Source organism: Aphis gossypii, chromosome 1 (genome assembly GCF_020184175.1).
Source record: "Aphis gossypii isolate Hap1 chromosome 1, ASM2018417v2, whole genome shotgun sequence".
Taxonomy (NCBI): Eukaryota; Metazoa; Arthropoda; class Insecta; order Hemiptera; family Aphididae; genus Aphis; species Aphis gossypii.
The window spans coordinates 70,209,487-70,236,004 of NC_065530.1; the positions used below are offsets into that span (position 1 = coordinate 70,209,487).

The 26,518-nt window shown below is 29.1% G+C and overlaps 1 protein-coding gene across 2 annotated transcripts in view; it reads left to right on the top strand.

Moving 5' to 3' along the window:
• Positions 1-25,006, top strand: part of LOC114125150 (uncharacterized) — a 43,703-nt gene extending 18,697 nt beyond the window's left edge. The window contains exons 3-19 of one of the 2 annotated variants that reach the window (XM_050198718.1): positions 2,339-2,409; positions 4,112-4,209; positions 13,212-13,345; positions 13,934-14,155; positions 14,613-15,467; positions 15,974-16,018; positions 16,092-16,283; positions 16,503-16,620; positions 16,682-16,791; positions 16,880-17,083; positions 18,016-18,305; positions 18,730-18,918; positions 19,059-19,206; positions 19,283-19,493; positions 19,691-19,881; positions 20,076-20,242; positions 23,044-25,006. In XM_050198718.1, coding sequence (XP_050054675.1) covers positions 2,339-2,409; positions 4,112-4,209; positions 13,212-13,345; positions 13,934-14,155; positions 14,613-15,467; positions 15,974-16,018; positions 16,092-16,283; positions 16,503-16,620; positions 16,682-16,791; positions 16,880-17,083; positions 18,016-18,305; positions 18,730-18,918; positions 19,059-19,206; positions 19,283-19,493; positions 19,691-19,881; positions 20,076-20,242; positions 23,044-23,598 — 3,800 coding nt within the window. In that variant the 3' untranslated portion in view covers positions 23,599-25,006. Of the gene's footprint in view, positions 1-2,338; positions 2,410-4,111; positions 4,210-13,211; positions 13,346-13,933; positions 14,156-14,612; positions 15,468-15,973; positions 16,019-16,091; positions 16,284-16,502; positions 16,621-16,681; positions 16,792-16,879; positions 17,084-18,015; positions 18,306-18,729; positions 18,919-19,058; positions 19,207-19,282; positions 19,494-19,690; positions 19,882-20,075; positions 20,243-20,474; positions 20,667-23,043 lie in introns of those variants that run through there. The other variant, XM_027988672.2, reaches the window with a different exon arrangement.
• Positions 25,007-26,518: the final 1,512 nt, after the last annotated feature.

Here is a 26,518-nt window from a genome sequence, read left to right on the forward strand (position 1 = left end):
TGTAATCCGCACCTGTAAATGATCTAGTTGTTTTTTTTCTAAATATCTATAAGTTTTAAGAAAAAAAGTGAAATATTCTGTTCACAAGACGTGTTCTATAGGTACCTACGCATGTAAAATATAAGCTTGTTCCGAGTGTAAGACGTTTATTGTGGTTACTGGTTATGATAGTATGGCGTGTTATCTGAACTCTGAAGGACACGGCAAGTATATGATGCATATTATACATGGACGGACATACCTATCTGATACTTACATCTGTGTACATCGTGTCTTGTGAGTTGTGGTGACTTACTTAAAGAATATAAATGGAAATAATGTATGCTTTTGAAATTTTATTACATTTCGTTTGAAACGGATTTTGTAAATCGCAATAGTGTTCAACAACAGAACACGGTTCTGCGATTTCGATATAATGTATTTGGATCACGTGCCGATTTCGTATGACATCAGAATTTAATAAATATTATATTTCATTAATACTTTAGTTTCAGATCAGTGATATCGGGTAATCAGGTCAAAATAAAAACTAAAATAAAATACAATATCACATCTGTTATTGTAGTTTGCTGCGATCAGTAACATTACAACTCATTTGCGTTATAAGATCATAACGCGCGGCTATTTAATTATTATCATTTCAAATTATTCGCAGTAAACGTCCGCCGTAACGTGTTGCGGGCGCAGGTGTCGAAACTATACATAATTTTATAGTGATCTAGCTGAGCTAGAAACCCGACGGGATTTAAAACAATACTGATTTCAAAGATTATTATTATTATTATCATCGTCGTCGTTATACAACCTACGATATTATTTCGACGGTAGTTACGTCACGCGTTACCCTATAGAAGATTGGCGTTTTACTTCATTTCTTCAGCTTTTGTTCCGAAACCGTTCGCGGCGCACAATGGAATACTTGCGAGCTGCATGCCTGCATACGCTTATGCCGGCTGCATGACGCGAAAACTTACGCACGTTCAGTGGGCGACGGAAATATTATAAAAGGTCAGTAGGTCTCCGGTGCGAGCATTGTATAGCAGTACCTATATACGTATACGACACTCTGTCATAGCGTCTAACCACAACGAATATAATATGATATACGCTCGCGTTATTATACAGACGCAATAATATAATATCATATTATTGTTATTTTTATGCATACCGGCGTGGACCGACGGGCACGCGACGACCTAAAAAATCGGCATTCCGTGGCGTGCCAAAGACACACGCGCTGGTAATGCTTACTGTTATTGTTTAAGAGTGTCGAACGTCATTCAATTTCGCACTTACAGCGCGCGTACGGTATGCGCGTCTGTGGCCAGGAGTATTTTTAAACAGACCTATAAACACTGTACCTATTGCGGATCGCGATTAATGCACGCCAGGGTGTGTTCATTTGACGGTCATCGGCTTTCAAATCCGTATAGTTATTCATTCAAAGCACGTCACATAAAAATATTTTTGCGATGTTTTCAAAATATCTCATAGCCCAAATATAATGCAGATTTTCTAGACCAGGAACAAATACCTCTGAAAGAAAGCTCGCGCGGGTCGAATTAGAAATTTGATGATATTATTATCGTTTATATTCATTTCATGGAGTATGTTGTTTATAATATTTTCAACTCAACAAAATAGATTTTATCGTTTATATTGCTGTTACGAATAAGTCGTCTTCTTGTAGTAACTATTAAACGGCGGTTTTAGTTTTTGAAATATAACTCTGGAAAATTATTAGGGATTCGCCATTAGTAAAATGTATAAAGTTTTTTGGTTTAACTAAACTCAAATTAAAATATAAGTTAAATGGGTATTTACGTGCGTTTCTAGAGAATTCTAAGGAGGTCTAGCAAGTGTATAGAATTTTATAATAAGATAAGTACTTAAATACCGTTATCTACTATGTATACATTAAAATGTGTTTAAGTTTGGATAAGAGGAGGTTAAAGGAGTAGGTCGTGTACTTGTAAGTTGGCTATGGATGGGTAATGGGTATATACGATGAGAACTAACACTGCAGTATGCGTCGTTGAACTACGGAAATGCATTGAAGTATCGTTTACTGTACAGTACAACCGTAATTTTTCAACGTTAGTTCAATCCTTTTGTACGTGGTAGTTACACGGAATAGAATTAAACGTTTCATAGGTAGAGGTACTTCAAAAGTTTTCAAAGGTATTTTGTGTGTGTGTGTATGAGTGTGTGGAGTGCTGTATAGTTGTACAACAATCAAATTGCAATATTGTCCGTATAAGTCTTTGTGGAAAGCTAGTCACACGAATCACGTAATATTAAAGTAATTTAACCGTTTTCGTTTTTTTTTTATTCGCAGGCTCAGTCAAGACTTCGTTGATGTCTGGTTCGTCGTTTAACATCACATGGCACCTGGCGTATCCTCACCGGGTAAGTTAATAGCTCTGTAATACTCTCACTAGCTGTATATACCGTCCGAGATCACGACCTAATGTGTCGACGAAATGTCTTTAGCTATCGGCGGCGGACTGTGCGAGTGAAAACTCCGCGATGACAATAGGTGATTGCGCAAGCTCAACGAGGATCCCCGGACGTTAATATTGTTATTAATCACCGTCGCTAATCATTATTACTTTAGACCGTCGTGGCACGGCCTCCACTCCGTATATAGTGCAATAAAAATATAATGTTTACCTATCCAGCCTCTGTCGGAGCCGCACGATATTCTGTGTTTACAGGGTGATTATAGGCGCATTGTATTATTATTAATTAGTCGTTTGTGTAAGGGTAGACAATAATAAATATATATAATAATAGACGGTTATGCAATTTGATAGTCCTTCTACCGGCAGTAAAAAACTTGCTGCAAATAAATCTTTAATTGTATTTTTTAAATGATTCTATATTATATAGTGCCGTGGTATTGTTAAATCTATTATATTATATTACATTCAGAGTCTTTTGAGGTAGTATTCTTTTGTCACGTATACGACATACAGTTTTTCTAGTTCACGATTTGACTTCACGAGTTTCTATCTATATTATGATGTACAAACTTAAGTAAAAAAAAAGTTTACTATTTTATCGCATATTATTGTCATAGTATATTATAATGTGCATTACCACCTAATAATTTGATTTGTTCATATTTTGTAGCTTATAATAAGTCATTTTTATAAACCATTTCAACACAGTCAAAAATATTTAGTTGACTATTAATTTAATTTATAAAAATTTAAATATATATGCATCTGACAGGTGATACATACACAGAAAAAAAACCGTAGTTATGAAATTATAATCGTTATCGTCGTCTTAAAATCCACGAGCAAACGGGATTGTGTAACGTACGTCATACAACGTAATAAATATAAGTTACAAGTACAAAAGTATTCGCTTAACATTTCTCTGAGGGTTTAAATTTATAGAACCCTCTTTCTGTATGACTGTATTCGTGTCTATACGGTGTTAGATGAAGTTAAATGCTGTATGTTAGATTATGTTACGTCAGAACAAATAAAAAAATAGCCTCTCATCGTGTCCTACTGTTAACGTAGATACACATGTAAACCCGTTTGATTTGCAGCAGAAGCTGTTCAAACCAGATCAACAGAATTTCGCGATTAAAAAAAAAAAATAGATCCAATAATATTATAAGTATACCTACCTATATGTAACTTTCGCGTGTGTTGCCTTGAGTTATTTCTTTACACTATAGCTGCAGTCGCTTAACGGCTTTTAGATATATTCTCCAGTTTTTTATCAACCTCGTATGTTTTTTCATTACTTTCTCCAAGAATTCCTGTCGGTACGATCTTTGGTGGAGTTTCGAGAGCACTAGGAATCACTAGAGTGTATAAGGTCACTGACTCGAATCGAAGCGCCACACTTAAACACATATATGCACAGATTTATACTACGAACTATACGTAGGCTTATACTTGTGAGGTTTGCAAGTGTATATATTCCACTTTTACTTGTTGATTGTCCAATTATTTCTATAAATCGTAAATTTTCTCTAAATTGCTGTAAAGTTGCAGCGCGTAGCGTTTATTTATTTTTAATTAGATACTATGTGTTATTTTAAATGAAATGAGTATTTTCATTGATGTTTTTATTATTATTTATAAAGGGAGGAATCAAACTTCAAGTACTAGACAATTACCAGAGGCCAGTATTGGATTTAACTCCAGTCACGAAAGATTCTGATTTTTTGAGAACCGACGCAACGTGAGTACATTTTATAATTATAATTAAGATAAGTAATGTACTACTAGTAATGTGATGTTGATTATTATCTTTAAAGTAAAAAATTAAATAAAACGTTTAAAAAATTATTACATATTTAGTTTTTTGGACTGTCACCCAATTCGTATTAAAAAAAATGGAATATAATATATAAAATCTTATGCTTATTATGCATATAATGAAAGTTATTTTAACAAATAACAATATGTATTTACTATAAAATATGATTTAAATCCAGTAGCGCAACTATTTACAGGAAAATAGTTACTATGTATATGAATAAAATTATTATGGATTGTTTATGGTCCCATCTTCGAAATGTAGTCATTATTTGATGATTTGTACTAATTTATTATTATTAATAAGGTGATAAAGAAAGTGATTACTATAAAAAATCTCGAACATTGAATCATGTAACTCATAAACTCATAATAAAATACTACCTATGTAAATTAAATGAATATAAAAATAAATGTAAACACGCAATATACTTTTATATATTTTTTTAAATTCTCTATTTAAATATAAATAAATCTTAAATTAAAAATTTGCTGAGTAATTTATATTTAATGTTTTCAAGTTGTATTTAGAATTATTAATTTCGGACATGCAAAATAAAAAAATTATAATTAATTGCTACTTAATCGTTATAAAATACATATTATGAATAGTGTTTAAAATATTCATAATTACACATGTAAAAGTAGTTGTTGCATAGCTCGTTTAGAAAGTAGACGTTTCACGCCAACGTCTATCTCTGTAACAGTATAGGTTGGGCCTGATACTAGAACTTAACAATGATAACGCCAAAAAATCATTATAAAGTGAGAACTCAATATTCATATCCTGAGGCAACTTTTTTCTTATATTATATTGGATGATTCTTTAATAACCTTATTGTATATAGTACTACGACACTTGTATTTTAATAATTTACGTTTTATACTATATATATATATATTTATGTATATAAACAAAACAATGGAGTTTTCAAAATATAGTTTATTGGTTCAAAATTAAAAGCTTTGCTATATCATGACGGATTTAACTACGATATACATACTACGATTCCATTGTAATTACGAAACGGATACTAAGGCACGTATTGCGTAGTGCATAATATAATTATAATAATTGTATACTGTATCGTATATATCAATTTTTAATATTGATTTTTAGTTAGGTATACAATTGAATAGATATATATTACATAATATAATATGAATGTGTGATATTTACTTTTCAACAATAATATTATGTAAATAAATTTTATTATAAATTTGATACAAAATAGTTTATAGTTTTCCTACATAAATTATATTTCCGTTATATTTGTATACTATTAACCATTAGAATAGATGAATACATGTCTTTTACTTTTACTTTCCATCATCATCATCATATTTTTTCTTTTTTATTGACACCAAATTGTTTGTTTGTATGGTTTATTACATGACTTGAACGATAGTGATGTAAACAACTAACCATAAAATTACTAGCTAGGAATGTTGCTATTTTTAGTAATAAATATTATTAGATACTAAAGGCTATAGCATATTTAGAGGTCTTCCGTGTCTAAAAACCCGTCAACTTAAAAAATAAATAGCCTAATGTATGAGTATTTTACTCATGCCTATCAAAATATTTACATCCAGTCTTCTAAAGTGAAATTAATTTAAGTTTACAATCCATTTATGAATTATTCGAATTTCACTAGATTATTAATGGATAAATATGACACAAAACAATCAACCAAAATAGTTAGCTAATTAGATTCCTATACTTTGAGTATTTTACTTACGATTTACCACTCAACTAGATTTAATATTTGAATTATAAGAATCGTAATCGCTGCATTTCGTTTCAGTGTTCCATTACCTAAAACGTATTATAAAATCATTTCATACTAACATTTAAATCGTATAATCATAACACGAAAAACGTAATAAAATCAATGAATTCTTTTGTTTTTTTTAAATTTGTTAATTTACAAACCTTGATTAAAATTATTAATTAAAACTAAAATTACTGTTAATAAAATAAAATTTTTAAATTCTTATTAATTATATAAAATTCACACATTATTTTTAAAAGAAATTAAATTAATGTTAATTTGTTTATAATTATTTTTAAAGTATATACTCGTGATAATATATTATACAATAATAATGCATTGTACTGTATAATATAATAAACAAGTTATTCGAATATATAAGTTTTAACAAAAACTCATATCCTACATAAATTTATTGTACTTAATTATATATATTTTAATAAATATGTCTGACAATCTGTGATTATGCTTAATTAACTATAATAATTAATAACTGCATACTAAACAAATTTAAAAGATATTTTTATATGAATATAAATTTTAAATAAAATTATAATATATTAATGTATTTATTGTATTACAAGTACCTACTTGATTGTGTTATAAATAATAATATTGCATGTATAATAAATAACTATTGAATAACTATTGAATGAAGTGAATATATTTTGATTTGATTTCTATGCTTGGTAGTAATTACCTATCATAATATTTTAAGTTTATTGTATTTTAGATGTTTAGTTATGATAACACTTATAGACGATTGGCTAGACTTATATCATATACAAAGAGAAACAAATTCGCCATTTTTCTCACCGAGTCACTGTAGTTATATTTTAATCTCGTTGACCGTTGTTGATACATATTTACGTCTTGGCTATTGAAAAAAAAACGAAAATACACGTAGGTACGCGTTACATTATCATGTCAACCAATTTTGTTATTGATTGACATAAGAATGGAACTTGGCTGAACGAAATGATGGACAGAGGGATACGCGCGGGCCAGATATTTTTTTTATATAATATATACATATATAATAATAAAACATGCTTTCTTTGATTATATCTACTCCCCTGTCCATAATAATATGTCGAGTTTAATGTTGTTGAATTAAATTTTTGGTGGGATAACTACAGAGAAAGAGAACTAAACTCCTGTTTATGAACAGTGCGCCTCAGTGACGGTCAATAATATAAGCGTGTGCTTTAACGACGGCCGTTCCCACTGTTCACGATTTCGGACCGAGTTAAAGATGTCAAGGCAAAATCCATGCAATGATAATATTATTAAATAATAACCTTAACGCGGCTTGGTCATAATGCATGACTATGGGAATATATAAAAGGAACAGACTAGCTACTTTTGTGTTTCCAAACGATTGCTATGTAATTACCCCATGTGATGATAGGAGTATAGGTTCAGGAAGTTTACAGAAAATATCTATAATATATTAATATCACACCAATGAAAAAATTGACGTTTATATTTTTGAAAAATTATATTTTATTTAAAGTTATTTATTTCATGTCAATCGTAATCAATTCAATTTCATCATTTTAAGACAAAAATTACAAGCTCAGCTTAAAATCATAAAATCGAATTATAATTTCTAAAACCAAATAAACCGCATTCTTTTGAGTAGTAGCTGTCGTATTTTATTTTATTAATTACATATAGTTATCTACTTATTTCATTACCACATTAGAGAGTGGACTTACACCGCAATAGTTATTTTCTTGTGTCGTCATGAACGAGAAATAATAGCTTTTTTTTGTTAACCAAGTCCACTTAACTTATAATTATAAAAAATATAAAACCTATTATTTCTGTAATGTGTATACAATTAAGATCTTGAAGTATGAGCAAATTAATTTGATTGTTTGTTTTATCACATTTTATAATATTGTAGAATTAAAAAACACATTTCAATTCTATGATAAAATTGAAACTATTTTCATATTTTATCCATATTTATTTCAATAGATCTCTGAAGTAATAATGTCCATTTTACTATGTAACGGCAGTTATAGGAAGTGAATTGCGTATAGAAATTATGCCTAATAAATTATTATTGTCGTTGACGTTTTTGTGGTGGAAATAATTCGTGTTGTAGTAAACCAGAAGGAAACTATGTCGAAGTATGTTTTAATAGAAATTATTAAAATTATAGTACGCACTTATTACCTATTAATATAAAAAATGTCATTTTAAAGGTTTTTTAAACATATATACAAATATTGAAATATAATTATGTAATTATTTCTTTCATGTAAAGTGTATCACAATATTTTTGTACGTAAAAATTTATAATATGAATATATTCTTTTATTTAAACAAACTAGTATACACCCAGTAAAAAAGATTGTTTACACCTATTTGAAAATTTAAATGGTAACAAAACCTAACCTAACCTATTTTAAAATTATTTTTTTACGCTCTTTGATCATTATTCGTTGATATATACATTCATAGACATTTATAGAAGCTGATATATATAATGCATTATTATGTATATTTTAATAAATTAGTTTAACATTAATGTTATTAGAACTATAAATATCTGTCTTTTAAATACCCTAATGAAATCAATAGTCGTGGACCGTGGTGGGTGTGGTGGGTACCTTGTTATCCTTGCAAATTGTGTGACAGCAGGAAAATCAGTATACCTATAGTAAAATAAACTTCTATGATTTAAGTACGTATAATACTATGATTGAGTTTGATATAATAAGTGTACAATAAGCCTCGTATGTACAAATTGGTAGTGATGAACAAAACTCGTCACATAGCCTAGGACATAATATATTTTTATTACTCCTTTATATTACAATATAATACAATACAATAATATAATAATGTAGACTTATGAAAAAACTGATCTTTGATGAAAACGTTTATATTTTTCATTTCGGATTATTATTTCATACTTGATATGCTTTATTTTATTTTTATTTACGTAAATACTTTCATAACTTCATTACAATAATCTAAGCTAAAATGCCATGATAGATTTCTATGGTAATTTTTATGCCTTGACAAATTTAATTTATAAATTATAATTCATCGTCATTTTCTATAATTCCATTTAAACGATTTATTTTGTTTAAATTGATTCACACTTAAAAATATTTCTTATAAAAAAAAAACATCAATAAATAAAATAAAACATTTTTAGTTGGTCAGTTTTTAGTATTAATAGTGAGGTATAAAATTATTAGGAAACTTTCTATAAAAGATAAGAAAAATTATAACAGTTATCATTTAGTTAAACTAAAATTCAATGAAAATAACCAAATATATAACATGTAACCAAAAAGTCCGAATTAAGTCCTCTAGGGGATGATACTAGTTCTAAGCTCCAAAAAAATACAGTCCTGTTCTTGTCCCTATCACTATATTGGCTTTTTGGCATATACACATGACATCTCTTTATAAATTACTTACTGTCAACTGTCAAGAAATAATATTAATAATACCACCATTGATTAACTTTATATAATATTAATTATTAATATACAATTATTCAATACAGTTATTAATTACTATTATTATATTTAAAGTAATTTACCAAAATTATACTTGTTTTTAAATAGTATAATTTAATAGCTTAAACACTTGATTAGGTACTTTCATACTTACATAAAATATAATTTTTAGGTATTATTACACAGAACTAAGAATAAAAAAATAAAAATTATTATACTTTTATATAATACCTAATACCTAGTAGGTATATCATAATATTATGTTCAAGAAATAAAATTCGCTTAAATATGAACGACATAACATGAATATAAATAGGTACATTTGTTTATACTAAATAAATAACTCAATTAATAAAAAAATATTCTGTAATTTATTAATACACTATTAATAAAATACTATTTCCAATTTGATAGTAACATCAGCAAGAGTAAATATTACAGTATACTGCAACATAAACTGAAAATAACAATAAAACATTAATCAAAAAAATACATATAACAATATTTTCAACTTACATCTTCTATTATCAAAGAAAATTCAAAATTCAAAATCCATAAATTCATCACTCCGCTCTGTTTTAATATTAATATTTACATTTTAAATTATAACAACTCAGTATCTAATAGATATGGTTCAAAATATTAAATATATACTAATCTTATGTTATATTTTCATCAACTTAGTATTTTTAAAATACCTATTAAATATTAATATTTCAAAAAACTACATGAATTTTGGAAACTTAAAGCATGTAAAATTATTCACGTTACCTATTTTATCTATATGTTCCATTTTAGACAATAGTCAAAAATACGGTCTGGTAACGATAAAAACAATACCAGTAGAAGTACAACTACTACATGATATTTTCATAATGATATAATATTATATGATACACCGTATTCTAAATATGTTTATTTAGTTTATTTTAAAATGTAATATTTTTCAATATAAAAGGTATAAATTATAGATGTTAAGTATAGTCAACACAATGTATTTCACTCAATCCGTGCTTGCATGATATAATTACATAAATATTTAAGCACTATTTGTTTTTATGGGATGATAAGGACAAAACACAATAATAGACAATTATCGTTATGAGTCATATTTTCAGCAAATATTTTTCTTTGTATTTTCTGTAATAATTATCTTACATATCTAACATGACACCTTATATAGAGCTGTATATTTTATTTGCTTTTAACATAATAAATTTAAGTCATCGAAAATGTACTAATGTAAAATACTCAAATATAGACATTTCTGTTCTTAAACAATAATCGTTTTAACAATATCCAATTTGTTACAAGTAGTGGACGATTTGAAAATTAATTACTATTTTGTTATTATAAGTATAGATAGGTAACTGATATTATATTATACATTTAGCATACCTTATGTTGGTATATATTTCACTTATTCGAAATTAAAATATAAATTTCTAATACTTTCTCATACTTAATTATACATTTTAAATCTAGATAAAAACCATAATAGTAAATGAAACATATTTTCAAACCATAATAATATTGTATATGCAATTACCTGTCTATCCAGTATATCAACAGTTGTACAGATCCACTTTTATCCTATATGAATTGATTAATTTATTATTAATTTATCAATACATATGTATTGGTAGTTATATAACGTTTAATATTATATCATATTAATATATTATATGGCAAGACATGAGATGTCTCAACGTTTATACTAGAAAATATATTTTCTGATCTTATTATTTCCGTATCTAATAAATAATAATTTAATATAATTAGTATAGTCTTTAACAATTATGAGGGCTAACATTTTAATAGTTCATCCTTTCCCCCTAGACAATCTAAACATTTTATAGAAGACTCTCTCTTTATAAGACATTCGCAAATTAACGATTGTAATGTTTGATATGTGATTATTCATTCTTAAATCGTGCCGATTCTAAACCATCAGGGTTAATATTTTATTCATAAGGGCTATAAGTAGGTACATAACAATTATCTAACTTTTTCGAAAAAATATTTTAATTATTAGTACCTATATTATATTAATTACTAAATTATAGACTTCTGATTCACTGTTAAATAGTGTTCCTTAAAAGATTACGTAACACGAACAACCTTTTTAGTTGTGCGGATCACCAATTTTGTAAAAAAAAATCTTTGAGACCTACTAATAGCATACCTATATACTAAATATAGTATATACGTATTCATATGCATATAATGTATAATATATATTTAATATTATATGGTTCATGGCCCAGTACCATGCTGCTCGCGGCCCATGGGTTGGGAACCGCTGTTTTAATATAATATAACGATTTAAATAAAGTTGTGGTGATTTTATTTTTATTTAAATTATCTTGGTAATTTTATCTATAATAATTACCTGTTTACCTACTTATTTTGTCTTCCCAAACTTGATTAAGGTAATATGTTTTTTTTATAATGTCCTATTGTTTTATTTCATATTTCATATTTGTAATTTGATATAGTACTATTATAATATTCGTATTCATATTATATTTACTAATCTGGAAATTATCGGTTCACTGTGCAGTTATTGTAGCTCGCTTTAAATTTATTGATATTATATAACTATGTATGTATTAAAATTTCAATCGTTTGTGTATTGTAAAAACTTTATTTTTATTAGATGTAAATTAATGTACACATAAGTCAATAAATTACATTTTTTATCAAATATAGGTAATAGAGGTTTGTTAAATTTCAAAGACTTATTTTCTATATAAATCGTTAATTCGACTCAGATAAGTAAGTACTGAGTAGTATATAATAAATTATACGAATTGATATTTACACTTTAAAATTGGATATTTAATTTCCCGCTTTCAAATTAAAATATATAATATAATATATTTTATATGAACCTATAATCACTGTTGAGAATAGATAATGAACATTTCATTACAAATAATTCTATATACATTGATTTAGACATAGATAAAAGTTCAAACTTAACATTTATCTAGGTTAGGTAAATAAAGATAAACTTTTATCCAGATAATATAGTAGATAAAATTAATGTTTATTACAATATTAATAAAATATGTCGATTGTTGACTCTACTATTGAATAAAGAACAATTTTAGTAAAATGAAATAAATATAATTCATGAAAATGAATATGATTTAAATACAATTTATCTACATAAGATAATATATAAGTAAATCTAGATAAATGTATCTATATAGTATATTCTATATAAGTCAATACTCCTATAAGTAATGATTAACTATATATTATTTACGCATATATATATATATATTTTGTTAATATAACTTTGCTATAATATTTATTACATAACTTTTAAAGTCTATATTCAATGAATCGTTCATCTAATAATGAATTAATTAACATTTTTTTTTTATTTATCATGTAAATCAATAGTATTGTACCTAACTAATATTATTGTAGAATTGAATTTTTGACTTGAATAGAGAAAGTGTATAAACTATGACTGTAAAATCGTTACATCACATTTTGTTTTTTTAAGTACTCGATAATTATTTTGCAATAATACATCAACAACAATAATCTATTGTATTACATTCAGTATAAATAATAATAATAATTTAACATTATCACGTTATGAAGACGATCCTCATTAATTGCTGTTGTTGGTTTATTTTTTCCAGAGCTCAATCGTACGTTGTTCAGTTACCGGGAGATTTCGTTTGTGAAGATTGTACCATTAGATTACTCAGAGAAGCATTAGAATGGGGCAATAGCTACAGGTTTTGGTCATGCGCTGATGTCGATATCAAAAACAGTAATTTTTTTTTCGCTTATATTTGTCATATAATAGCTATTATTACCCGTAATTGATAGGTATACCTTATACATAAAATGTAGCAATAGTCAGCGAATTTTGTATTCATTTGATCAAATATTTATCACAAATCGTAAAATACTTACATATATTCTTTGAATTTCAATTTATCGAGATTCTACAATATAAATCAAATTTAGTCTTAGTTAGCTTAGAGGTTCCTGCAGTTCACCATTTCATTGCAAATTGTTGCAGTAAACTTTTAATACCCATGGTTTTTATTACTTTATAGAATATTTAAATACGTAGTTAAACTTTTAATGAAAATATAAAAAATAATATCATCTCATTGTATTTTGTAAATTTATTTCAAATATATTCTACTTAATTATAAACATAGACATAAACAACGCAAATAGATCTAAACCAAAAAGTAATAGCTATTTTTTTTTTCATAAATCCAAACAATTTTTAAATGAAAATTAAGTTTGATAAATTCATTAATTTTAATTGAATGGCGTATTTTTATAATTAGTGATTAACTATTCTCTAGAATCGACGTATTATTTAAATTTCTTTTGTTTTTAGAAAAAAATTACCGAGAAGATTGCAGTGGCAAAGGCCGTTACTTGTTATCGAAGTGCCGGTGTGACAAACTGTATTACGGTTCTCGATGTCAATATAAAGATGAATGCGTTGAAGACAGCGATTGTGGTGATCAAGGCAGGTGTATAGATGTCCACGCAACGTCCGCTCCCAGGAAACAATGTTATTGCGAGCCCGGATGGTTTGGACCAGCGTGCACTAAACGTAAGAAATACGTTTAAAAATCATAAATGAGTTATAACATACATGCACTTTATTTTCTAAATGGTATACGATTTCAATATGTCAAGTATATAATAATAGACTGTTAATAATTTCACAGTTATTACGGTTTTTAATAACGGCATAGTTAGATGCAAATATTGTGATTTTAAATTTTGACACTGACGTGAAAGATATAAGCCATTACTCAACCTTCAAAATGCCTCATCATATTTAGATAATATGTGTAAATTAAGTCCATTGTATGTACTCTAACTCTAGTTGATAGAATGAAGTATAGTTACTTGAAATGTATAAATGTTGTTACTGCATTAACATTTATGTTTTTTAGTACAACAATGCAAAATATATTAAGTAATCAATAATAACGCTACAATGTTATAAATTAAAATTAAAAAGATGTAAAACAATATATTTATTTTGTATTAATATTTTTCAGGATCATCATTGAAATCAAATGAAATTGATTTGAGCAATCACAGATTCAGAGAACTTTCAAAGGACTTTCATTTATATTGGAAAATATTCAAAGAAGAAGGCGAAATTGAAGTTGTGTTAAGAGCGAACAGTACCAGTTACTTAGGGCTAGGTTGGCGACCAAAAGATTTGACTGCTGAGTGTAAGAATTTCCCAGCATTAGCAGACTTGCCGGGAGCAAAAGCTGTAGCAGCAATACCCAAACCCGAACCAGAACCAGAACCAAAAAGCGAACCTGAACCCAAAAGTGAACCTGAACCCAAAAGTGAACCAGAACCTAAAAGTGAACCAGAGCCAAAGAGTGAACCTGAACCTAAGAGCGAACCGGAACCGAAGAGTGAGCCGGAACCGAAGAGCGAGCCGGAACCTAAAAGTGAACCTGAACCTAAAAGCGAACCAGAGCCAAAGAGTGAACCTGAACCTAAGAGCGAACCGGAACCGAAGAGTGAGCCGGAACCGAAGAGCGAGCCAGAACCGAAGAGCGAGCCGGAACCTAAAAGTGAACCTGAACCTAAAAGCGAACCAGAGCCAAAGAGTGAACCTGAACCAAAAACTGAACCAGAACCAAAGAGTGAACCAAAACCAACGTCAGGACCGAAATCAAGTAGTAAACCTGAACCAGAACCCGAGCCCACGACAAGCGCAGAACCTTCACCGGAACCTACTACTTTGTCAACAACAACCATTGCTAGTTCCACTCGGCCTAAACCATCATTTTTCCGAACCAGAGGTCGGCTTCAAAAACCAAAGCCTACCGATGAACCGGAAGCTGCAGTATCAACTGCTACTGCACCTTTAAGATCAAATGGAAGACCTGGTAATTTTATTATTTTTTTTAAATTATTTTAAAACAATAGTTTCAGTAATATTCCATAATATTATAATGGTGTGTTTTTAGACATAATACAACTTTTTTCGGACTAATTTCGAATTACAACACTTAGGTTATTTATCTACATTCTACTCTTATAGCAACATCCGATGCTTAATATAATTACGTTACCGTACCAACTTCGTTAATATACCTATACATATTTTTAATTATATGATTAAATTTTATTGATTAATTCTGAACACCGGAAAGTCTATCATTAACGCAAACACTCCCGTAAAAACAGACCTATTATTTGTTTTTTTAAGTGCAACAGGGAAAATATCAAGTAGCATGCTAAATGAAAAATCGTGTTTGTAACTAATCGCGTATTAATAATAATTCTAGCTATTTTGACTATGGGTTGAATATAATTTTTTATTTTCATACCAATAATAATAATACATTTCAATTAAAAATTATGTAAACTAAATTGTTATATTTTCTTTTAGTATTTGCTCAATTACGAAATACTAGATCTGCATCAACCCCAAATGGTAAGTTGCCTATAACATATTGAAATATTTATTTATTTATATAAAATATTATAATAAATAATAAATCGATTAGAACCTCAACCAGAATCAGAACCAGAACCAAGGCTAAAAGTTCAGGAAGGCCATAATCATCACGATCACTCTTCACATGAACATGATCACAACCACGATCACTCTTTACATGAACACGATCACAACCACGATCATCACCATCATACTCACGACCATACTCATGAACATCAACACGAAGCTCCCACAAAAAAAGGTAATTATTTATTTAAAAAAATTAATAACATTATCACATTTTGTAATGACATATTGTAAATATATCAAAATACTTCTTTATATTGTTTTATGAATGACGTATGGTTTAAGAAATTAAATTGTAATTTATTATTGATTAAAAGAATGTACCTATTATGTTAAATAATAACAACAATTTTTAATTTTCATGTTATATTTATTATGATTGCTAATATTTTAGAACTGAAACTCAATACGTACACTCCAAAAGATTTCAACGGGATGGATTGTACAGATTTAGTGATAGGAAGTGCTAGAGGATCATCTAGCAGAGTATGGGATTATTACACAAGAGACAGGTTAATTGATTTATTTTTAAATTTTTCTTACTATTATTCTTATTATTAAATTTTTTATTAGATCAACTCCGCGTATGGACAGCTATTGGGGTGGAAAGAATGATTTAATCGCTGCAGTTGGATTTGAAAAAGATGGAGTAACAACTATTGCTTTTAGAAAGAAACTTAAAGGTGACTTAAAATGTTTATTAATTTGTACCTAAATATATATTATTTCTTTATTGCATTAAATTCTAATAAAAAAATTGTATTTTTATAGCCACCGAACCTTCTGATCACTCTATCGTAGATGAAGTCATGCACGTGATTTGGGCTAAGGGTCAAGAACAGAAAAACTATCAGCATTCACCAAAATCTGGCCTGGAAAAAGATGTCGCTCATGTAAAAGATTTTTACAAGCAAGATGAACTTAAATATCATGGCCATGGGTCTCAGCGTGGTGTGATTTCTATTAACTTTTTTGGTAATTATCACATCATTTTGTTTACAGTTATTAAAAAAATAGTTGACACATTATTGATGCAATCGTTACTAAAAAATCTCAAAAAAAAGAACGTTTACCTATACTCTATAGGTAGTAGCTATACCTATATATAAGTTTATTATAGAAAAGTAATTGATTATATCTTATACAAAAAAAACTAAATTTTAATACTTATTATAATTACTTATACATATTATATTGGCATAGATTTCACTATTATACATTATTAGATTTGTTATTGTCGTTGTCGTGATTATTATATTAATTTTTTGTTTACTATGCTCTCGAATCTTGAACGCTCATAAACATATAATAAACATTATTATAATTATAATAATATGTTCTCTTTTATTGGGACTTTCGAGTTCACCGTAGTTCATATTAAACTATAAATTATCGTATCGTATAAATATAAAATTTTGATGTAATATTCATATCCAAAATTGTTTACTAATGCGTTCACCGACCATTTTTCACGGCTTTCGACATATTATACAAGTGACACAGTCATACAAATTTACTAGAACATTGTATTTTATGCACCGTCACCTATGTCGACTTAATGTTTGGTATTAAATTCACGTTTTAAACTCCAACATCATATTAATCGCGAATAGGTATACCTTTGTATATATCATGTATACTGGTAAGCTGGGGCATTGCCCCCCCTGGATTTTCAAAAATATTTTTTAAATTGAATGTTTACAGATAAATTACTATTTATTATATAACAAATCCTAACATTGCCCCCTCCTAAAAAAATTTCTTCGGGCATCTATGCATGTATAAACCTAAATTATTTATAGGTATTTAGTTTTAAAACGATAATATTCCGAATATAAGAAAATACTATTCTCTTATGTTTCACACCATTTGTAATAATATGAATTTCACGCACTTTATTATTTTAGATGAACCTGGACGACAGCAGCCATCGACTGACGATCAAGATTCAACAAAAAACGCCGATGATTCATTGATCAATCGCAATAAACCGTCAGTCCAGCAGGTTTCCACTCCGGCGCCCAGCAACTGTTACGGTCAGTGGGCGACCCCAAAAGGCTGTAATGTAACCGCTGGCCAGTGCGAGTACCACGTGGTATGGACTTATTCGTCGAAGACCGATTACATGCGATTCACAATCACCACCACACACACCAGTACTTGGACTGGTATTGGATTTTCCGACGACCACAAAATGGTAAGTTCAAGAACCTCACAAATATTGACAAAAATTTTGAATTTAGATATTTATTCAAACAACTAATTGATTCGATATAGTATGAAATATAATTAAATGCTTGGGTCGCCTATGACATAAACTTTATTTTCAAACCATAAACTATATTATAATTGCATGAGTTCTTTTATATTTTATTTGTAAATTTGTTAAGTGTTAAGACTTGATCACAGTACATGCTATACAAAAAAAAGAACATCAGATAAATCCGAAACTGCTAACTGCAAAGGGACAATTAAACAATTTGGTTTGGTTACAAAGTTACCCATTTAGCAAAAAAAATTGAATTTAAATACTAGTTGCAGTTGGTTTTGAAAATAGACACCTAATTTTCAAAAAGTCGTTTAAATTTTTGTTTATAACTCTTATTTTTGTGACTGATTAGAGTCAAACAGACGCCATAATTGGATGGGTGGATAAAGCTGGAAGGCCGTTCCTTATGGACACGTGGATAAACGGGTATACGGCTCCACTATTGGATGCTTCACAAGACTTAAGCAATATAACTGGTAACACCGCCGAAGGATTAACGACGTTGAGCTTTATGAGGAAACGATCGACCGGTGATACCAAGGTAATTATTATTATTAATTATTTAATGTTATTAAGGTTAATAATATTGAAAAATTATATCTATGAATTTATTGCATATTTGCATTAAACATTAACATAACATGTAAACATTGTAAATGTACCATTATTTTACCATAATAGGATATGATGTTTTCGGATGATAAGTGTTTGTATTTAACGTTCATCGTCAAAGGAGGGGGTTACAACCCGGTGAATAAAAAAATCAAAAAGCACGAAGTCTTGCCAATGTTTTCCAACGAAAGAGTGTGCATAAGACCTTGTGGTGCCGGTAAGGATTCTAAATATTATATAACGTTTACATAGTTTTATTTTTGACTTGAGCGTGTTTTTGAATTTGTTTTCAGAAGAGGATTGGGAATTAGCCACTACCACAACCGCGCCAAAAGCGGCGTATAATGTTGCCATTAAGTTGGTGAAATTAGGTGAAAATTTTGTTGTGCCCCCGGCTGGAAGTCCTGATTTTGATGCCTTAGCCAACACAGTCACCAGCGGTTTCAAAAAAACTTTAACTAAATTGCCTGAGTTCTACAAGATCAGCGTTGATGAGTTTTCTCAGTACGTATAATATTATAATATATATTTATAATAATACTTTGATTATATTGGAATTATGCCGCGAGTTCTTTTTAAGTGCTTGGTACCTATAGTATATTTTTTTCATCGATTACAACCGAATTCACCAATTATCCAACTACTCAGTTTTGCGTTGTATCTTATTTAATTTAGTGATTTTGTATTTATTTTTATTACAGGGATAACGACAATGTTGTCGCCAAAATGAGTGTCGAGTTAGACGAGAGTGGCGGTGGATCGCGCGGCCGTGCATTGGGTACTGACGAGGGTGCCGAACAATTGGAGCGCGTTTTAAGGAGTACCGTAAACAGCGGTCATGTTGGCGCTCTATCATTGGATCCTAAATACTTTGTTTTTGAAGCAGCTCCATGTATGTGATATAATATGTATAAATTTCATTACTTAAATAATTGATTTTTATAAATAAAACAAAACCTCTACAAACTATAATTTGAAAATCGTGAATAACGAGAAACTAGTTACACTTCCCTCGGCTCTTACTGCTCGCTATTTATTTTATTCCGTACATTCGATTATAATATTATTTTATAACATGTTTTACAGTGTCCAGTACGATTCCATTAGAAGAAAACGTCAATGAAAGTATATTATTGTCCACGACAAAATTATGGATCGTTATAGGATGCATTTCCGCTTTGGTGTTTATCGCCATCGTTCAAGCCGGATGCACAATTTATAAGACAGCTCGAAGACCTAGACCAAACCACAAGGTAATTTATTCTGTTATTGTTACACATTTGTGTTTACAGCGATAAATTATTATCATAAATTATAGATCATTATTATCATTTTTAAATGTATTATGTAGTACATCTATATTAACGGCTTATTTCGTAGAGCTTTTACTTTGTTGTTAGCTTCGTCGTATAACATGATTAGGCTTATTATTTTTTATTCGTCTATATTTGGCGAGCTTGCAGTAATCTTGTAACTATTGTATAGCTGGTTTATTCGGTCCCGACTGGAGTTCAGGCCGGGTATCGGCCACCTGTCGACCCTTACATGTACACCACCGGTCATTGGGCGCCTATCCGAGCGGAACACGTGACACATCGTTACTAATCAAAATCAAAATCAAAATTTAAAAAATACATAGAAAAATCAAAAAAAAAAAAAAAAATTCATCAATAAAAATACTCATAACGCATATATTATAAGTATATTACCCGGTGAGTCTGATCAATACTTCTTCTTTGTCTCTTTCTCTGTTTTCTTTTTGCGTGATATCCTTATTATATATTATAACTTTTAAGTCACAAAGACTGAATATTTTTATCAATTTTCATCAATATTATACTTTTGCAAACAAAGTAGGTTTCAATTTTTTTTTTTTTTTTACCTACATATGCAACAATTCTATTTAAAAATAAAACTATTTAATTGATTTCAATTTTATTTTAGAAATATTGATCTAATCAATGATACGTTCATTAAAATTGAGTATTGGCCATCGATCATCGATTATTTAATTATAATATAGCTTTTAATTAGTACAACAATAACCAACAAATTCATTTTTCATTCATTTTCATTATTTATAATTAATTTTAAACCACACGATTATATAATAATAACAGATTACCTACGTAAAAACTTTTCTTTAATTTTCACGTATGTCGCATTAAATCTGGCCATGTGCCAATATAAGTTCTTAGTTAATGTGAAAACAAAAATAATTGAGTATCTATATAATTAATATGTTAAAAAATATATTATAATGATATAAAAGGAATCACCATTTACTATTTTACGCATGATCATATTATAATGGCTATTATCCTATTTGAGTTTTCTTACTAACTTTATTCACTTATTGGGCATATATCATTATAATGTATATGCAGATAGTATAGATATGTTTAAAATGTAATACATTTCATTAACTTTCATTTACTTCTTATATGGTAATATTATTTAAAAATGCCGATTTTTAACTCAACTAATACCTACCTATAATAAATAAAAAAATTGTATTTTATTGCTTCTGCTTTGTCATTTGTCCCCACCATTAATTCAATTTTGACTTTGACTCCCTTATATAATAAATATATGCAGCTGGTGTTTTCTCGCGTTTTTTCATATTTTTTTTTATGCTTTCGAGGTCTTATTATACATAATATTAATCCCCCTTTTAGATTTTTATATTCTTTACAAACCATTTTGTAGCGTACCTATTATATTATTTCGATCGCTTTTTTTTGTGCCTAAGTCATTTCTTTGAAATAACATTAACTGCGTTTTTACACACTAATATTTTACATTAACAGCTATTTTGTTGGTTCAATGACAAATCGTTACATAATAATAGTAATTTACGTTTTCTACTCACTACAGTCTACACGTTGAATATATAAACAGTACAAATATTAAAACCTATACATTATTATTACTATTTACTATCGTTACACTTTTCACATAAGAAGTCAACAATATGGTAATAATCGGTGTAATAAAAATGTACGATTTCGTCGAAAAATAGTAACTGTACATTTATTCCTATACTATACATTAATTAAAAAATAGTTGACTTCACGTTGAATTGTTTGCCGTAGTATTAAATTATTTTAATTTCAACTAGGTATAGTAATGTAGGTCGAAACACAAATAAAAATTGTACCCAGAATATTCCAGCTGTACCTATACAGAAATAGACGAACGCGTTTTTCCATCGTGGAATGATTTTCTTTTCTTAAAAAAACTCCGCTTGAACACTGCTCCTATTATTATTATTAACACTACCACTTTCATTATTACTACTATTCTATACTAATACTATACACACTCACACCACCATTATTATTATTATACTATTGAAATAATTATAACACTTATTATCTTGTTATTTGTAAATATAATTCTAATTATACCATTACGAAATATGACTATATTTACTGTACATAATGTAAAAAATAAATCGACGGTTAGCCAAAAACGATTCTGTTTACGCTGAAAACAACCTTTAAAAACGATATGGTATTACAATAGATTATAACTTATACATCATAATACTCGTTTTTTACTCTTATCGTATCGCCGAATATCGTATACGAAAGTATATGACGTAAAGGTTGTTTTTGGCGCTAACCTGTCGACTTCTCACGCTTATCGTTTCCACAATGACTTTTGTTGGTCTATTACAAAAAGGCTTTCCGGTATAGTGACTTTTGCAGAAAACGGCGTCGTGCAATTCCGTGGAACAAATTTTATTTTTTCAATGTTGTAAACTCCAAAAAACTTAACAAATTTCATATCTCAAATACAACCTTACATAAAAAAAAACCGTATTAAACTTTGTCACTTGAAAAAATACGAGTTTTTGTGTTCCCCTCAAAAAATTTCGCTACGCCAGTGAATCGATTGTCGCATTGCCCATATGAATCGACAACTATAATATTCTATACGTATCGGAAAGCCTGCAGTTATAGACACGCCCGTTAACAATAATGATAATATATTTTCGACATTTTATTGACAATTCAATAACGATTTATATATTTTTGCGGGTGCGCAGGATCACGGTGGTGTGAATTCCGCTTGGAAGGATTATTCGTCCGGCGGCGGCGGACCTAACACCAATTACGCTTTCGACCAGTACGACGGCGACGAGAAACAATCGCCCAGCTCGTTGAGCCACACTTCCACCATACCGCTGACCACAAAGTTGGTGTCGCACAACGGCAGCGGCGGCGGTAACCATTACGCCGAGTCGCGGTCGTTGCACAGGCCCGCCGCGACCGCGGCCGCGGCGGCCAACGGCGGCGCCGGCCGTCACATGCACAGCCGCCCACCTCCGCCGCCCGCGCACCAACAGCAGCTGCTCCACCAGGACAGGGCCGCGGGCACTTACTCGCTGCCCAGGCCCACGCAACAGCCGCCCCACCACAACGGCGGTTATTACACGCACAGGCCGCCAAACCGGACGGCGCATCACGGGCCGCCGCACCAGCAGCAGTCCGCCGGCGGCGATCAGCTTCAACCGGACTTTTACTTCATGCCGTCGCAGAGGAAGTACTCCGGTGAGGTGGTCAGGGTGTACGTGGACTACAACACGAACCCCAGGAAATGAACAGGAAGCCTCGCGCCCCTGTATTTTATATACTTATAGTAATCGTTTTTGTAAATATATATCTGAAAATTATTTTTTCTACATACATTATAATATACTTACTACACGCTCACACACGCATACACGCGCACACTCACACGTACTCTTCGTTTATTATTCGCCATAATATGTCTGTGTGTGTGTGTCTTTACGTTTAAATTGCGCAACTTAATAATTATTTTAATAAATATTATATTATTAACCTAACCTCTTTCGTTTTCGAGACGTTCGGTCGGATTATATCATATTATGACATTTTATAGTATCACAATCGTGTGCCATTTCAACCGACAAGTACGTTAGTATATTATACGTACCTATCGCTATTATAATTGTCGACGCGATATCAAAAAATTTGGTTTGATAGACGCGCAGTCACTGTGCAGGACAGATCAAAACCTATCCGCTTACCTTATAATGATAGGTAATATCATTGCGTTTTTGCTTCGCGATATTGTTAGTATGACAATAAATGCGTGTGGGTGTGTGTGTTTGTGTGTGTGCGTGTGTTCGTATATAAATATTTATGGACGTTACATATTATAGGAACACTGACGCACGTTGTTATTTACGTGTCAAGCCACTACACATTGACTGTATTTTTATTTTTATTATTTTATTTTAGAATATCATTTTTTTTTCGATTTTATAGTCTATTACGTAAAATAGTTTAGTAATATTATAATAGGCGCGAGTGATTTGTATACCGCGATAGATTTCAACAAAATATATAGTGCAAAACGTCGTCAATCGAATCAATATTATAATAAATTATGCCTAAGTATATGTATAGATTCTTAAGATATATTATATATATAATAGCTATGTAACTGTTTGCTCATTTAGTTGAAAAAAAAACGTAATTAATATTATGATTTTTTTACATATAGTACTCGTATATAACATATTATTATTATTACGATTAATATGTTTTTATAGAATTTAATATTTGTTTGTACTTATTTTTTAGTTAGACGAATACCATAGATAAATTATATAGTGAATAAAATGTCTTAATAGCTAATATTAACATATTATATAGGTACATTATACTATATTATTATGTTGTGTAACCTTAATTTAACCGTATGAGTACTACAATGGCATTAGTCTATCCGCGTCAAAAATATTTTCACTGTGCAATATCATGTAATATTATTATTATATTTATATATACGCATGTCCTGTGAAACCGGAAAAATATTATGAAGCATTAAATATGTTTTTATTCCGACTATTTTGTATATACACCGAAAGTGGCATTAAACTTTATATTTCTGACGCTGTAAACTATATATTATACGTTTGCAAAATAATAAATAATATGTATAATTTAATATATAGTTATTAAAAATCATTTATTTAATAACGAGTTTTGTTTTCTAATATACCCATAGTTATTGATTGATGGAAAAGACTTGGTGTTAAAACTGTATTCAAGAATAATTAAAATAATATCATTATGTATATTACTACCTATACATATTATGTAATTTTACTATTCTATTCCGTGGTCACATACTGTTATGCCATTATAATATTGATACACATTAGATCAATGATATAATGATACATTACTTTTATTTATATTATTTATGGCTCGAAACAATACGAATAGATATTACCTATTGTAATAATATTGATTTGAAAATAATTATTTTGTTTTGTTTAAAAAAATCTATAACCGTTGATAATATATTTTAATACGATAATATTCTAAATGATAATAACCTAACGAAAAAACAATATTCAGCAAATACTAACCATAAAAATTCATCTGAATATTATCGAATAAATCATTTTTACTTTTATTAGATTAGGTAGCTTATATCAAAATTAAACTTGCGATTTTCTAAAGATAACAATGTTACAATTTTTAACTTAAGAAAAATTATTTCAAAATATTTTACTACAAATATAATGTACATATAAATTATTACATGTAATTATGTAATATTTAAATAATATTCTGTTTTTGTACTAATATAATAAGACATTACAATACTAATAATTTATTCATAATTTATCATTTTTTATGTACTGTATTGTGTGTAATTTTGTCAAAATATTAGAATATTACTAAATTTTCTATTCGTTTATAAAATATACGTTACTAGTTACTATAGAGAGTATAGATAATGTTATTAAATTGAACGGTTCGCTTAAAATCTTTTTTTAAAAAATCCAAACATATGTATGACGAATTATAAAACACTAATATAAATTTTAAACTAAAATGTTAGAATATTATCTAGGGCACCTCAAACATTTATGAATGTTTTGATTTTAAAACGAGTTATTATTACTATGTGAAATATAACAATTTTAAAATGTTCACAACTTTAATTTAAATAGGTACCTACAAATTAAAAACCAATATATGTGTTAGATGAGATTCTTACCTTTAAATTTGATACTAGTTAATAATTTAAATTCACTCTTGTATTAAAGATAAAAATAAAAAATCATTGAATAAATGTCGATTAGGATGACAACAAAGTTATCCACGATAAATAATACACAAAGATAAACTGCGTCACACGATAAATTTTATAAATGGTGCGAATTAACGGGACACTAACTGTACATAGTTTACCTTTACTTTACACATTTAGCGTTCCCGAACCACTGGCTATTTCATACTATTTGGAAAGCATAATACATTTTTTATATAATGTACTTAATATTAAACCCTTCGCACGACGCACGTACTCAGCCAGTTTTCAAAAGATGCACGTCGGTCGGTAAAGGTTTGTTTAGTGAAATATTTAGAACATTTCAAATTTTTGAAAATCTCAAATTTCTATGGTCATTCGTTTTTGAATTAGAACAAAGGGTACGGAGGACGGTGAACGGATATACAGCGAACGTCGCCTCGATG